This window comes from Mastigoproctus giganteus, chromosome 4 (genome assembly GCF_048544385.1).
Source record: "Mastigoproctus giganteus isolate SK-2022 chromosome 4, ASM4854438v1, whole genome shotgun sequence".
Classification (NCBI taxonomy): Eukaryota; Metazoa; Arthropoda; class Arachnida; order Uropygi; family Thelyphonidae; genus Mastigoproctus; species Mastigoproctus giganteus.
Window position 1 is genome coordinate 164,327,407 of NC_143578.1, and position 16,700 is coordinate 164,344,106.

A 16,700-nucleotide genomic window follows, 5' to 3' on the forward strand; every position below is an offset into this window, starting at 1 on the left:
TACTCGTTCCAACAGCTCTACATCCTTCTTAAAATGAGGCCTCCAGACCGGTATACAGTACTCAAGGTGTGGCCTGACCATTGCCTTATACAAGGGGATAATCACCTCCTTATCCCTGTTAGAAAAATTCCTGTATATCATTGACAAGACACCATGAGCTACTCTTGCAGACCGTCTGCACTGCTCAGAAAACTTCATATCTGCCTGCACAATTACCCCCAGGTCCTTTTCATTATCTACCACTGTCAGTTTAGTACCATGGAGTTGATACGTTACTCTGGGATTACTGCTTCCCATATGTAATACTTTACATTTGTCAATGTTAAACTTCATTTGCCACCTCTCAGCCCATCTGCTCAACCTTTCTAGATCCTGTTGTACCAGTGTACTGTCATTAGTGTATTAACAACCCTGCTGATCTTTGTGTCGTCTGAAAACTTGGACATTAAGCCTGATATACCATTATCAATATCATTTATAAATACAGAAAACAACAATGGACCCAACACCGAACCCTGAGAGATTCCACTAAAAACATTAGTCCACGACGAGCAGTGTCCATTGATTACCACTCTGTCTTCTCCCACTCAACCATCCCTTTATCCATAGCAGAAATTTGCCTCCAATGCCACACTGCTCCAATCTGTGCAGCAGTCTTCCATGTACAACAGTATTAAAGGCCTTTCTAAGATCCAAATATACGATATCAAAGTTATTCTTTGCATCCAGTTCCTTTGGGACTATATCATAGTATCCAATCAAATTGGTCAGACAAGACTTCCCCTTAACAAACTCATGCTGTGTCCGAGCTATAACTGAAGTCTTGTTTAAGTGATTCTGCAATGTTTCTTTAACCAGTGCCTCTATTAATTTTCCTGGAACAGAAGTTAAACTAACAGCTCTGTAATTACCTGTGTCTCTCTTTGATTCTCCTTTGTGGATTGGGGTCACATTTGCACATCTCCAGCCATGGGTACCTCTCACTGAGTCCAGGGAAGCTCTCATAATTATGGCTAATGGTTTGCTTACTTCCTTTGCCACCTCCTTTAATATAACTGGATAGATTCCATCCACCCCCAGGTGCCTTTCTTATGTTTATCTTCAACAATTTCTCCTCCACTTTACTCTCAGTTATTACAAGATTATCTAGCTTACTGCCAGAGTTTAATACACCTCTGGCATTCCCCTTCCTGAATAACTTCTCATGTGTGAATGTAGATGCAAAACATTCATTTAGTTTGTTAGCTACCTGAGCAGGATCATCAACAGTTGAACCATCAATATCAAGTGGACCAATCTGATTCATCCCCTTCCTTCTAGAGTTTACATAAGTAAAGAACTCTTTCCCGTTTTTCTTTGCATCCTTTGCCAAAGATTTCTTGTAATGTGCCTTCGCCTGCCTAACCTTTGTGACTTGGTTACAGAACAGCTTATATTTATCATAGGCTTCCATGTCACCCATTAATTTATATGTATCTCATGCATTTTTCTTCTCTGTCACATGTCTAATTAGTTCATCTGACATCAATTTAGGCCTAAATCTTGAACAATATTTCTTAGTTGGTATGAAAAGCCTAGTAGCTTCCAAGATTAATTCTTTGAATGCTTCCCATTTTGAATTTGCTGTTGGCAACATCTTCAGTTGGTCCCACCGTACAGAATTTAAATACTTTAAGGGGTGGTTTGCTAACGAGGTTAAATTTTGGAATTGATGAGTGATTTAGCTGTTAGAATTTGGAAGTTAATTTTTGTCATGTGGGGCATACACTGTGATGTAGAGAGAGAGAGGGGGGGGAGACAGAAGTGTACGGGGTCAATAGAGAAGATGATCCTAGACGTCAGTGCAACATGCCCATGCTGTACTAGGAGAAGTAAATGGGAGGCTGTCCCCTCCCCACCACCAGGATAGGGAGAGAAAGTGGGCCAGACTAGATGTCCAACCCAGATCACCAAAAGGTGAGGTGGCAGCATAGCTGCGGTCACAGTTGTGGTTTTTGGTTATCCAGTTCAGTGTCTCACTACTCTCCTGTTCGTCTTATGGGGTTCAGGGAGAAGAGTGATGACTCTGGTCAGTTTGTAGTACTGCTTTGATGTCAATTCAGGTAGTCATATTCGTTGAGAGCCTCAGTCCTGGCCTTTTGCACCAGGTCATGAATGGAGAGGTATATTTGTTGGTAATTTCTTCTGATCGGTTGTAGTCATGCGGTATGACCATGCTGCAGTGTTGAATGTCTGCACCTTGGTTAGTTTCAATGGAATTCTTCTATTTGGCTGTTTCCGTATTAGTTGTTGCAGATAGCGATTTCCTTTCTTCATCTGTTAAAGATATCCTGAGCATAGCAGCTAAATGTGGTGCACTCATCTTCCTAATCCACGAGGTGATGCTCTTTGTCTTTTGGTACGAACTTTATTCTGGTGATGAGTACTGATCTTTGTTTCTCATAGCATTCACATTTGTGCATGACATGTTGCCAGGTCTCCATATTGCCACAGGTGCAAGTTAGTTCCTCGGTCAGTCCGAGTGCATTCAGTTTTGCGTTAAAGGGCCCATGGCCCGTCAGGAGGAAGATGGTGTTTAATCCTGGGTGAACCATTTAGGAGCCTTTGGATAGGTCTTGTCTAAGTAGGGTACAAATTTTTGTGTGACTTCACCCTTGGTCGTCTCTTGCCATCTCATCTGCCAAGTTTCTTTCAGGTGTTCCATGATTTTCTGTTTTTCCGTTCGATGGCTGTTTGTAGGGTCCAGTATAAAAGTGTCAAATGTGATTGGTATTCCCTTTGCCAGGTAGTACATCAACCCACATCTTGCCACCTCCAGGTCCAGAGGGAGAGTTCCCGCCAGGACCTGCAGCGTGCAGGTACTCACCGTGTTACATGCCCTGGAGATGGTGAGGAGTATTTTTCGCTGTATCATTTCGAGGATTCTTTTATTTACGGCGATTCTTGCTTTAGTGTACCATATTGGGGCTCCATAAGTAATTGCTGGGACAAAAATCGTTTTATAATAGAGGGATGATGTTCTTTTGTTTAGTCCCCAGTCTGTGTGTGTGTGTGTTACCCTGACCACAAGCACTGAGTATTTTCTCAGCTTCTCCTTCAGATATAAGAGGTACAGTTGGTCCTCGTATAACACGTGTTTGCATTACACGAATTCGATCATACACGATTTATAAATAGGGGAACGTTATCTTATATAACACGAACCGAATTCGCTTATACACGATTCGCCTTTGTGTTTACAAGAAATGGCAGTCGAATGCGGAATCACCCCAACTGAATGCAACACGATAGGAACGAAGAAGATTCTGAAAATGTATTTATGTGTTTTATATCAGTGAAGGGGAAACACATTTCACCATAATAACGTAAACACCCACACAATTCCAGCTATCGATAATTTGCAATTGCAATTAGATCGAGTTTACGACCAGTTTATAACAGATTCCACTAGCAGAAACGCAACTGGAAATTGTTTTTATTGTTTTATGGTAGTAACCCCCAGAAATGTGCTTTAGTAAAATGTGAGGTGTTAATAGTGTATCTCGGCCTTTACGGTGTTGTTTATTCAGTTGCTACACGCGCGCAGCTTTGTTTCTGTGTATCAAGCGTGCCTCCTCATTTTGTAATTGTGCTTTATTCCCTAAAAATTAGTAAAATACTTAAAAGGTGTGAAAAGGAAGCGTCCTGGCTAAGACACTGCAGATTCAGAGAGAAAAAAAAAGAAGCAATATCGATAAACAGAGGCGGACTGGGTCAAAAATTCTTACCCGGGAAAATTTGTAGTATCCTCATACTACGGTTTATAGCCAAAATCACACCGGCCTCCGGCCCACCGTGGTTTCCCCCGTAAGGCTTATGTCGATAGAGAAAAAATATGAAATTGTGAAACGGTTTGAGCGAAATGAAAGACCATGTGATATTGCACGTGCTACAGACACGTGCTAAATGAGGCAACGCGGAGAATTACAAAGAATGCAGAGAAAATAAAAACAACTTTCATAGCGGGAACAACTGAAAGTGTAATTAAAATCCATTAGATTAAGACACAAAGAAATTGGAAGAGATGGAACGGCTGTCATCTGTTTGGATAGAAAATCAAACAAAAAGCAAGTTTGCTTACGATAGAAGCAAAAGCATTAGCAATATTTTATTACGTAATAGTCGTAATAAAATACGTAAACATTTTATTACGACTTACGTATTATAATTTATATTTACGTATTATAAAATACGTAAGTATTTTATAACGACTATTTTATTTAATATAATAAATCTTTTACGAATAAAATACGTATTTTATCCGTAAAAAATACTTTTTTAGTATTAAAAAATACTAAAAATACTTTATTATAATATAATATTATTTTTATTACGTATTTTAATCGTTATAAAATACTTACGTATTTTATAACGATTAAAATTACCCGATTATTTATTGTGTTTGGTAATGTTTTGGTTCCAAATGTGTGTTCAATCTTGGGTGGTCTGCACCTAACCCCACTTTTCCCATAGGGCCTGTTGTTTATATTGCATGATTTTGCATTGCACGAGGGTTTCTAGGAACGCAACTATCGTGCTATACGAGGACAGACTGTATTGTTTAAAGAACAGGTTGGAATCTAGGATAATGCATATGTATTTCATCTGTTTTGCTACTTTGATTTCCTTTACTTTACTTTTATCTGGGGCGGCCATCTGATGTTGAGTGCTCCTCTCAGCAGAATTGAGTTTATTTTGGTCGGGGAAATCTCCAGTGTATGCAGGTTTGCCCATTCCTGGAGTACTTGCAGTGCGTGGTTCGCGTGGGCTTCTAACTGTGATCTAGAGCTCGCTGCCACTGTTAGGACGAGATCATCTGTGAAAACTTGTGCGTTGACATCACCCAAGTCGAGTGTCAGGAATTCATCAAAAACAATGTTCCACAGGAGAGGCTCCAGGACCGATCCCTGTGGGCAGCCCCTGTGGACCAATCTTGCCAGGCTTCAGAACGTTGCCATTACCCTGATTTTTAAGTCAGAGAGGTAGAATCTAATGCAATTATATAAATACATGGGGATTTTTGCCTTGCAGGATGCTCTGCCACCAGAGGGTGTAGAGCACCCTGGCAAAGTCTACCGCAATTACCAGAAAGTACTTTTCGTTACATTGTGTGGTGCTTTCTAGGAGGTTCCGAATTGCCTCAATGGTGGAGAGTCAGAGTTTGAAGCTATAGTGTCTGGGTGACTCCAGGTTAGCTGCTTTGTAGTGGCTGAGTATTCTCTCCAGGAGTTTACTTAGTATTGATAACAGCACTATGGGACGGTAAGAGGTTGGTTTTTCAGGTGGATTAGTTGGGTTTTTCAGGATGAGCTCGAGATCTGCTGTTTTTCAGATGGTTGGGAAACGGTCCACTCTGAGGCAGCAGTTGAATTGCAGCAGGGGTTCCAGTATGTGCTCCACTGCCCACTTAATGAGTTCTGGGTCCGGGAGGTCAGGGCCAGAGCATTTCTTGTTGTGCATTTGTGTTGCTACAGGAAGCTCATTCACCAGTTACCGTGAATGAGCTTCCTGTAGCTCATTCACGGTAACTGGTGACTCCATTTGTTATAGGTCTTATAGGACATTTGGGGGAAGGGTTAAAATTTAAAACAGTAAAAAAGATAAGCAATCAATAACAAAGAACATGGCCTGCAAAAATTGCAACTAACACGATATGTGCAAGTGAGAATGGAGTAACAAGTTACGAAGCTTAAAAAATAGGAATGAAGAGAAGATACTGAAAATTTATTTATGTTACAGTGAAACTTCTCCTAACGGACACCTCTCGTTAACGGACATCTCTCTACAACGGACATTTTCAAATTCCCCAACTCACCTCCATTGGTTTTAACGTGTTTGCAGCTTCTGTCTAGCGGACAGAAGTAACGGACGCAGACAGGCAATCTGCACTGTTTCGTTTAGATTAGCACTTAATCTGATCTCCCCATAATGGACAGCGGGCGAGCTCACGGCCCTTTTTTTAGGAACATTTCTTCCACGTATTGCCTCAATCGTGTGTTTATTTTCTATTTCCGATTCTCTGAATTTTATCAAGGTTTACGTTGCTGTTCTAAACCCTTTTTCAAGAATTTTTAAGGCACGTGTAAAACTTTTGATGAATTCGGTGTGTGCAGGGGGGGGGTTAAAATTTAAAACAGTAAAAAAGATAAGCAATCAATAACAAAGAACATGGCCTGCAAAAATTGCAACTAACACGATATGTGCAAGTGAGAATGGAGTAACAAGTTACGAAGCTTAAAAAATAGGAATGAAGAGAAGATACTGAAAATTTATTTATGTTACAGTGAAACTTCTCCTAACGGACACCTCTCGTTAACGGACATCTCTCTACAACGGACATTTTCAAATTCCCCAACTCACCTCCATTGGTTTTAACGTGTTTGCAGCTTCTGTCTAGCGGACATTCTCTGTAACGGACGCAGACAGGCAATCTGCACTGTTTCGTTTAGATTAGCACTTAATCTGATCTCCCCATAATGGACAGCGGGCGAGCTCACGGCCCTTTTTTTAGGAACATTTCTTCCACGTATTGCCTCAATCGTGTGTTTATTTTCTATTTCCGATTCTCTGAATTTTATCAAGGTTTACGTTGCTGTTCTAAACCCTTTTTCAAGAATTTTTAAGGCACGTGTAAAACTTTTGATGAATTCGGTGTGTGCAGGGGGGGGGGGAATATGGTTGGCCTTTCGTCTTTTCAGTTTTCAGTTTTGTTCAGTGTCGTGTGAAGTGCACAATGTCTTCTCGTAAACATTTAACTTTAAAAGATAGTCGAACTCATTAATGCGTATGATCGACAAAAAAATAGTGTTCGCAATCTCGCTGCAAAATTCAAAATCGGGAAGACGCAGGTAAGCGACATCCTAAAGAAAAAAAATGAACTGCTCAAACAATTTTGGCAACACGGAAATGATCAGGTTCAAAAATCATTCCCGAAAACTGTTCGACTTCAAATTTGTCGCGCACGTGCTAAAAAAATTCCCATTAATGGGCCTATTATTAGGGAAAAGGCTTTGGAGGTTGCGAAATCTATGGGAGTAAATGAGTTCAAAGCTTGTGTGGGATGGCTAGACAAGTTGAAAAATCAGGATAAAATTTCTTGGAAAACCGTAAGTGGTGAAGGTGGATCTGCTGATACTGGGGTTGTAACAGAGTGGACCGTCAAATTGGAAGATTTATGTCGTGATTTTGAAGCTAAGGATATTTACAACTGTGATGAAACAGGGTTGTTTTTTAAAGCTCTTCCTGAAAAAACAATGAGTCTAAAAAACAAAAAGTGCCAGGGCGGAAAAATTTCTAAGGAACGTTTGACTGTACTATTGTGTACAAATATGCTGGGAGACTTTGAACAACCTCTTGTTATAGGAAAACCACAAAATCCTCGTTGTTTCAAGGGCACAAAGTTGAATCTTTTGAATGTTGACTGGAAGTCTAATAAAAAAGCGTGGATGATACGAGATATCATGAGCGAATGGATAAGTCACTTTAACCAAAACATGATTCGCAAAACAGAAAAATTATTCTTTTAATGGATAATGCTGCATCTCACCCGCACATTGAATTGTCCAACATTCAAATCGTTTTTCTGCCACCAAACACATCTGCAGAGTGTCAGCCCTTGGATCAAGGGATAATAAAAAATTTTAAACTTCACTACAGAAAACGTGTTTTAAGACATCTCATTGCAAACATGAACGATGTAACATGTGCGAGTGACCTTGCAAAGAAAATCAGCATCCTAGATGCGATTCAATGGATTTCCTCTTCAGTAAACGCAATTAGAAAACAAACTGTCGTGAACTGTTTTGTAAAGTCTGGCTTCTCAAACGCAAAAATTGAAGCTGTGAACAGCAATGCGGAGCACCAAGAAGAACAAGAACTTCAACATCTATTGATAATGTACGATACTTCCGCTACAAGTGACCCTGGCTACAAAGATATAGACTCAAACCTCACTACAGAAGATGGTGCTCTAGATATCAACGACATTATCATCGATATTTTTCAAGAAGTTCCTCATGAGGATGAAGAAATGGAAGGAGGTCATTCTGTTGAAGAACATATTAACGATGAACCACTGATGAAAATAGAAGAAGCGCTCATACAAATCAATCGTTTAAAAATCTTTTTCGCTGCTGAAGAAGATACTGAAGGACTTTCGATGGTTTCTTCACTCCAAACAAATGTTGAAAACAAAATTATCAGCCGGAAGAAGGTGCAGAAGAAAATAAGTGATTACTGTATGCATTTTTCTTAAGATAAAGTCATAATATGCATAGCATAATTGTATGTATATTATTTACAAAAATATTGTGCAAAATCTGTATATAATTTAATTTAATTTTACATTAAACGTTTAATGATTTTTCTTTATCTCTTGTGTATGTAATTGTATATTATTTACAAAAATATTGTTCAAAATCTGTATATATTTTAATTTAATTTTACATTAAACGTTTAACGATTTTTCTTTCTTTCTTTTTTTCTCCCTCAGACTTCTTGTTAGCGGACACTTCTCTCTAACGGACACATTTTCGTTCCCCATGGCTGTCCGTTAAAGGGAAGTTTCACTGTATTTATATGAGTGAGGATTTCATGGAAGTGGAAACGCATTTCATCATAATAATGTAAAAACCCACAGAATTCCAGCTGTCAGTATTATCGCAAATTCAGTAAGATCGGGTTCACTATCCATTTATAATAGATTGCACTAACAGAAAAGCCCAATAAACTGTAAACTGCTAATTGTTTTATGGTTGTGACCTCCAGAAATCTGACCAGACCATGTGGTATGGATGAAGACAATCGTAGGGTAATCTTGAGGGCTGCGGTCTCCTGCCCCGATTAAACAGCATGTTGTCTCAATTAAGCGAAGAAAACCCTGGCTATTTTCTCGATTAGGTTCTGTTCTTTAAGATTTGTCCCCAATAAAGGGCGGCTCCGAATTAACTGGTGGCTCAAATAACCGGAATCCACTGTATTTATTTAGGCAGCATATGGATGCTGTGTCTAAATTGAACAAAGTGAATCAAGTGAGATATAATTAAAAAGCATGCCAATAGAAGAGAATTTACTAATTAAATGAAAATTAGCCACTGGATGTTAGACTGCAACCTTATTTATAACCAACCTCTACAGCATTCTGTGATAAATTAAGATTACAAAAGCACAGACAAAAGTGCACCCAGACCTTCATCAAGGAAATCCAAGCTGAAAATATTCTATGAATAATTGCAGTCTACAAAGAGGTTTCATAAAGTAACATATTATAGTAAAAGTGCTATTAGCCAAACAGAAAAAAAATTCAAGCATTGCACATAAAGGTATTGCTAATTTTTATTTTGAAATGACTGTTTGTTTTCCTTTATCGATTAGCAATAAAGAAAACAGATAAACTCAGTCTTTAATTTGGTAATAAAATAGTTTTGAAAATTTGACTTTGAAAAATAATTGAGGATGTGTGCTAGTATCTGCTAAGTAAAAAAAAAAAAAAAAAGGTAAACAGCAGCCATTATCAACCCACTACAGGATGGAAGCCTCCTCAACAATTCATTTTTAGGGAAATGGGCCATAATCTGCCATGCTGGTCCAGTCCGAGTTGGCAAATCAACCATATTTAGCAGTCAGGTCTTGAACCCTTGTCTATTCAAGGAGTGTGTGCTACTGCACTCCTGCTCCTGACTACTCGGCTACAGAGGCCCTGTTAGAAGTCTGCATTATAGTTATAAGTTTGGTATTATTTTTAAAAATATCCATATACAACAGTGCTTATTTTAGCATACAGTTTGTATACATGAAGTTGTAGAACTTGTAATAGCAGCAAAAACAAAATTTAGCAATCTGTTATGTGCAAAAAGTATGCACAAAAATGTGCAATTGAATATCTCTGCAATACTACAGAGAATTTTAAAATGTTATGAATTTTTTTACACAGTTAAAAAAAAAACAAAAAAAAACAACATTTTAAATGAAATGCAAAAATTATTTTCAGTGTTAATAAGAATATCTGATTTTAAAAATTTCTCATGATTAATACTGATATCTTATCTTGCATAGATACTTCAAATTCATTTAAATTGAAATGGATTTATTTTGGCTCCTTGAAATTTGAATTAACTAGCTTTACACAGCAGTTTTGTTGATGTGTTTCTGAATTTGGTCAAAAAATTCCCGAATTCCTAAGCTTGCTCACTTTGTTTTTTAAATAAATGTAATGGCAGTTTCTTCCTTTGTTTTTTGAAATGAATTTGGTAACTTTCTGTAATGATATTCCATAACAGCCTTTAAGTGCATTTATAAATATGGCCTGCTTTAAAATCCAGCAAGCGCTCACTCCTTAGCAGCTACTTTAGCCCATTTCCAGTAATGTAGCAACATACCATTTTTCCCTTGTTCCTCTGAATTGGCAGCTTCATATTTTTTGACATTTCTATAATGCTCTGATTTTCTTTCTCAATTTTTCCAAGAATTTGCAATCTAACATACCCAGGCAGAAAAATCTCATCCTTTTTTTTTTTTTTTTTTTTGTAGTTACAGCTGATCCTCAGTGTTTTGCTATTGGACTTCTGGTAGGCACAGATGATAAAAGCCAGAACTAATTTTTTCCTGGAATGGTACTTCCCTGTAATTTTTCTTCAAAATCATATATTGAACTGGTAGCACACATATCTCCTTCCATCATAACAGCCTTGCCAGTGATATACTCGTAAAATCTCATAAAATCGCAGATTGGTTGGACAAGTCATCTGTCCATCATGCTCAACACTACACATTCTTCCACTCCCCACATACTTTTTAAATCTCTGGCCTTCACAGAGTTCTGTGCTACACAAACAGAGAACACAACGTGGAGATGGGGGAACTCCCTGGTGCTGTCAGACAACTAATGCACTTTGTCCATCAAGCTTGGATCTGCAGAAACCACAAAAAATCTACAAACTATGGTATATCTCGTGTGCAGTTTTATTATACTTAGCTAACACAACGAAGTTTTTATTGCATTGCCTACATCATTTTCATTTCAAGGAGTCCACAAAATGATCCTCTGGAACTGGTCAAATTATTCATTCTATGTATAGCAAATTAATGATAGATAAAGTTATTATATATTTATGTAAAAATAACAATAAAGTTGAGTTGTTTTAAACATAAAACTTTGAATTTTCTTTGGAGAAAACATTCCTAATAGTTATTTTTTTTAAAACAAAATCCACACACAAAAATCTAAGCAAGGCACATGCCCATTTGAAACAAAGCCTGTCCCACCTTTCTTATCTTTCTATTTTATAACTTGCTGCAATTTTATATCTTAATCTGATTTAATTCTTGAAAATAATACTGCTTTTATCATAAGGCATGCTGTACTTATTTCATGTGATGTGACTATAAATTTACTTTTCACAATTGCAAAGTATTAATAATTAATGATTTGTAGGGCATACATGGCAAAGAACAACTTTAAAAATAAATAACACTCTTTTCTATCTTGTAGCTCAATATTCTAAGCTGGGGAAAACATGCAGGTACAAGCATAATACACATCAGCCTAAACTGGAATTTATATCTATCAGGTTGTACAATAAATTATGAAAAATAAATCAATAATAAAAGCTATATCTCTAATTTCAATATTTTGGAATTAAAAATGTACTTGATGCATATAATAAACTTAGTTAATAAAAAGTTTTTTCAATCTGAAAGCATAATACCATTTTTACCTGGTTTCCCAGCTTTCTTTTACCTCTAACAGCTTCAGCATGTTGCTGAGCACTGCAAATAAATATAAGTGTAAATTACATACCAACAGATGGAAAGTAATGTTTAGAAATTGTCTAGAACAGGTTTCTCAACTCTTTAGATGAAGCATCACATTTTCAGTTCTTCAAGCATTTACTATCTGTTGCATGGAATAGTTGTATGGCTACATACATATGAAGAAGAAATGTGTTTTCATTATTTAATGAAGAAATAAAATAAACTTGTAGACCCTTGAGAAACAAGCTCATTGACATGTGGGATCCACAGTTCACTGTAGCGGAGAATTTCTATAGGCAGGTCAATGCCATTTCACTAACTATTCTGTGATGCATTCATGCTACAATTCTGCCCCTTCTCAACAACTGTTGGTCTAAGAAATGTGGCATTGACTGCTTATGTAAGCAGTCACTGCCACCAATTGTGGGTGAAAGGATATACAAATTGAGAAAGAAGAGGGCAGCCAGCCACTATAGCCGAGAAACCTGTTCCACAATATAAGTTTAAGAAAAAATCAACACATGCATGTAGCTAACACTCATGTTTATCAGACCAATGACTAGAATTAAGTTTTAAAAATAACATTTGGGAGGTGTGGTAATGGTTAGTTCTGAGGTAAACCAAGCCATGAGGATCAATGAACTATGTTTAAAATTGTGTTCTAGGACTAGTCTGTCTGTTTTTAGGATTAAAAGAGTTGGGGTGGGGAGGGGAAATACTGAGATCTGCCAACCTACAACACTTCAGGAATGAATAGGCTTACTGAATAACTGATGAGATTAGAGCCTGGATTTATTCAAACAGGTTATAACTGACAAATCAACTCAGTCATGAAGGACCCATAATTTTTGACAATCATTATTAAGTCATGGAAATTATGATACAGAATATTATAAAAGCCACTACTACGGAAACATTTAATCCTATTTATAGGAGTCTGTTGCTGGAGTAAAATTTATATACAACTCAATACTTACAAGAGGTGTTTAAAAGGCATTTCTTATAATCATGCACACATCTGTTTATTGGACTGGGTTAAGAGTTGCTCTTGGAAATTTCTTTGGGTGATGTACAAGGTCTGCTTTGGCAAAGAGCCAATTTCAAGCATTGCCATTAAAAGAAATCTAGGGATCAAATATCAAAATATCTTACCTGTGGAACCAAAAACTGAACAAGTATTTTGCATCTACATTCACACATGAGGAGTTATTAAGGAAGGAGAATGCCAGAAGTTTATCAAATTACAACAGGGAGATAAAGGATTTTGTAATAACTGAGAGCAAAGTGGAGGAGAAATTGTTGAAGACATAAGAAAGGCTGTTGGTATGAATGGGATCTATCCAGTTATATTAAAGGAGGCAGCGAAGGAAGTAAGAAGGCAATTAGCCATGATTATGAGGTCATCATAATCTTAGGGCAGGTCTCCATGGACTGGACATGTGAAAATTTATCCCCAATTCAAAAAGGGAGAACAAAAGGTGGCACAAGTAATTACAGGCCTGTTAGTTAACTTCTGTTCTGGGGAAAATAATGGAGTCACTGGTTAAAGAAGCACTGCAGGATCATCTAGACAAGACTTCAATTATAGTTCAGACACAGCATTAGTTTGTTAAGGGGAAGTCTTGTCTGACCAATCTGATTGGATACTATGATGTGGTCACAAAGGAACTGGATGCAAAAAATAATTTTGATATCATATACTTCAATTTTAGGAAAGCTTTTGATAATTTTGCATATGGAAGACTACTGTACAAGTTGGAGCAGTATGGCATTAAGGGAAAGTTGCTGCTATGGATAAAGGGATGGTTGAGTGGGAGTGGTATTCATTGGACAATGCTCTTCATGGACTAATGTTATTAGCAGTGTCCCCCAGGGGTCCATGTTGGGCCTATTGCTATTTTCTGTATTAATCAATAATATTGAAAAAGGTATATCATGCTTAATGTCCAAGTTTGCAGATGATACAAAGGTTGGTAGGGTTGTTAATGACAATAAGGACAGTATGCTACTGCAACAGGATCTGGAAAAGTTGAGCTGATGGGCTGAGAGATGGCAACTGAAGTTTAGCACTGACAAATTCACAAAGTGCTGCATATGGGTAGAGATGGCAACTGAAGTTTAGCACTGACAAATTCACAAAGTGCTGCATATGGGTAACCCTAGCAGTAACCCTAGAGTAACATACCAACTGTGTGGTACTATATTCAGGGTAGTGGAGAAAGAAAAAGACTTGGGGGTAATTGTGCAGTCAGATATGAAGTTTTCTGAGCAGTGCAAAAGGGCTGCTGCCAGAGTAGCTCATGGGGTCTTGTCAATGATATATAGGAATTTTGCTAGTAGGGATAAGGAGGTGATTATCCCCTTGTATAAGGCAATGGTCAGGCCACACCTTGAGTACTGTATACAGGTCTGGAGGCCTCATTTTAGGAATGATGTATAGCTGCTGGAATGAATACAGAGAAGGGAAAAGAGATTAGCAAGTGACAGAAAGGGTTGCTGTTACCAAGAAAGGCTTAAGTGCTGCAAATTGCACAGTCTGGAGCCGAGGCACTTAGAGGTAATCTAATTGAGGTGTATAAGGCCTTAAATGATTTGAGCAAGCTCAATGCTGATGGGATTCTTCCTCTTGCTCAGATTCCACACCTGAGGGGGCATAAATTCAAATTGAGGGAAGACAGCTGTAGAATAGATGTGGGGAAATTTGCCTTTATCTAGCGGGGTGCTTGATTGCTGGAACAAACTTCCATCTGTCATTGTGGAACATGACAGCTTAAAAAAATTCAAGGCTGAACTAGACAAACTTTTGGATTGAATAAATGGGTGAAACAGAAAGGGTGTTTTTTTTTTTTTTTTTTGGCTGTGCTATAAAAGCTTTCTTTCTTCCATCATGTCTCAACTAATGCTAAAATATTGTATATTGATTATAACATTTTTCCACGAATGGCTATCAATATTGTAATCTGTGAATCAATTTGAGAACAGGCATCTTCCACCCTATGGGCAATTTTATTATAACAGTCTGGTGATCAAGGGTAACAGTTCCATACAAATGGAATGCGTGCTTCATCACTGAACCAAATAACTGACAGTCAGACTATGTATCTCACTATGAGATGTTTCTGACTATCAGAAGTTTCCCTTATACCTATATTGCCATGCATAAAGATTAAATTTGAGGTAAGTTATTTGTTTCGTGCTCATTTGTATTTCTATATATCGTAGAAGTTTTGGACATCGGACAACACAACCTGGTGCCAAAAACAAGGAGCTATTGTCTGAAGTATGAAGAAATTTTTTTTTTGTAAATGAAAGCCCCCAAACATGAAAGGCATTAGAACCAATAGTTTTGGTTTGGTTTTGACAGCACGTGAAAAGCCTATGGTAGATATAAGCTAGTCTGTAACCAAGTCACAAAGGACATTAGGCAAGCAAAGGCAGATTAAGAGAAATCTTTGGCAAAGGATGAAAAGATAAACAGCAAAGATTTATTTACTTATGCAAACTCTAGAAGGGGATGAATCAGATTGGTCCACTTGTATCGATATCGATGGTTCGACTGTTGATGTTCCTGCTCAGGTAGCCAATAAACTGAGTATTTTGCATACTCAGCCCACTTTTTCATCTACATTCACACATTTCCAAATGTGTGAATGTAGATGAAAAAGTGGAAGCCAGAAGTACTTTGCTCCCTGTTAGAGTTTATAAAACTAATAGGCAGCTAAATAATTTTGTAATAACTGAGAGTAAAGTGGAGGAGAAATTTGAAGTTAAACATAAGAACAGCACCTAGGGTGGGTGGGATCTATCCACTTACATTAAAGGTGGCAAAGGAAGTAAGCAAGTAAACTCTTAGCCATAATTATGAGAGCATCCTTGGACTCAGGGGAAGTCCCCACAGACTGGAGATGTGCAAATGTATCTCCAATTCACAAAGGGGGATCAAAGGGTGACACGAGTAATTACAGACCTGTTAGTTTGACTTCTCTTCCAGGGAAAATAATAGAATCACTGGTTAATGAAGCAATGCAGGATCATCTAGACAAGACTGCAGTTATAGTTCAGACGCAGCATGGGTTTGTTAAGGGGAAGTCTTGTCCAACCAATTTGATTGGATACTAAGATGTGGTCAGAAAGGAACTAGATTCAAAAAATAATTTTGATATCACATACAGTAAGTGGCGATTATAGTGATCATGTTTGCAAAATGAATTTTGATTCTAATAAACAGTGATTCTAATATGCAAAAATCGACAAATATTACCGAGGCTATAAAAATAAAGATATAAAGCACGAATTTACACTTTACCAAAGGTTTATCACCAATTAAATGATATGTAAAAATCTGAAGTATATTAAACACAGGTTAACAAAATAAAAATAAATTTACACTTATGTACATAGCTTAATTAATATACATATTAAACATAACACTTTGTAATATGATTATAATTTAAAATAGTCACTTATTTTAGATTGCTTTAAATTATCACTACAAAGTCTATTTATAGATTTTTCAATATTGTATGACAGTCTATATTCACGATAACTTGCACCAGTTTCTTCTAATGCTCTCCTCATGATAGCTATAGCTTCACAAGTTTGCCATTTCGTAACTGGAATTTGTTTGGGTTCATCTTCATTTTCCTCCTCCTTGGCGAAAATATCAGTAACAGACTGGGGAATTTCTTCATCTATTAAAGCTGTAGTAACATGTAGATCACCATATTCACCCAATCATTAAACTCCTGTTCACTCATGTCTTCAGGCTTTTCAACGTGATCAGTATCGTGACTTAGTTGACCATCATGAATAATTAATCCACATTTTTTGAAACAGTTGCTAATGCAGGTTTCGGAAACTTCATTCCAGGCACTCAATTCATATGAAGTGCATCTAGAACAGTTATCTAC

The 16,700-nt window shown here is 37.4% G+C and overlaps 1 protein-coding gene across 2 annotated transcripts in view; it reads right to left on the reverse strand.

Annotated features, from left to right (window-relative positions):
* LOC150087162 (dynamin-like) overlaps positions 1–16,700 on the reverse strand; it is a 307,901-nt gene that overhangs the window by 80,687 nt on the left and 210,514 nt on the right. For both annotated transcript variants that reach the window (XM_090372996.1, XM_090372997.1), the window contains one exon: positions 11,754–11,805. In XM_090372996.1, coding sequence (XP_090229122.1) covers positions 11,754–11,805 — 52 coding nt within the window. The remainder of the gene's footprint in view (positions 1–11,753; positions 11,806–16,700) is intronic.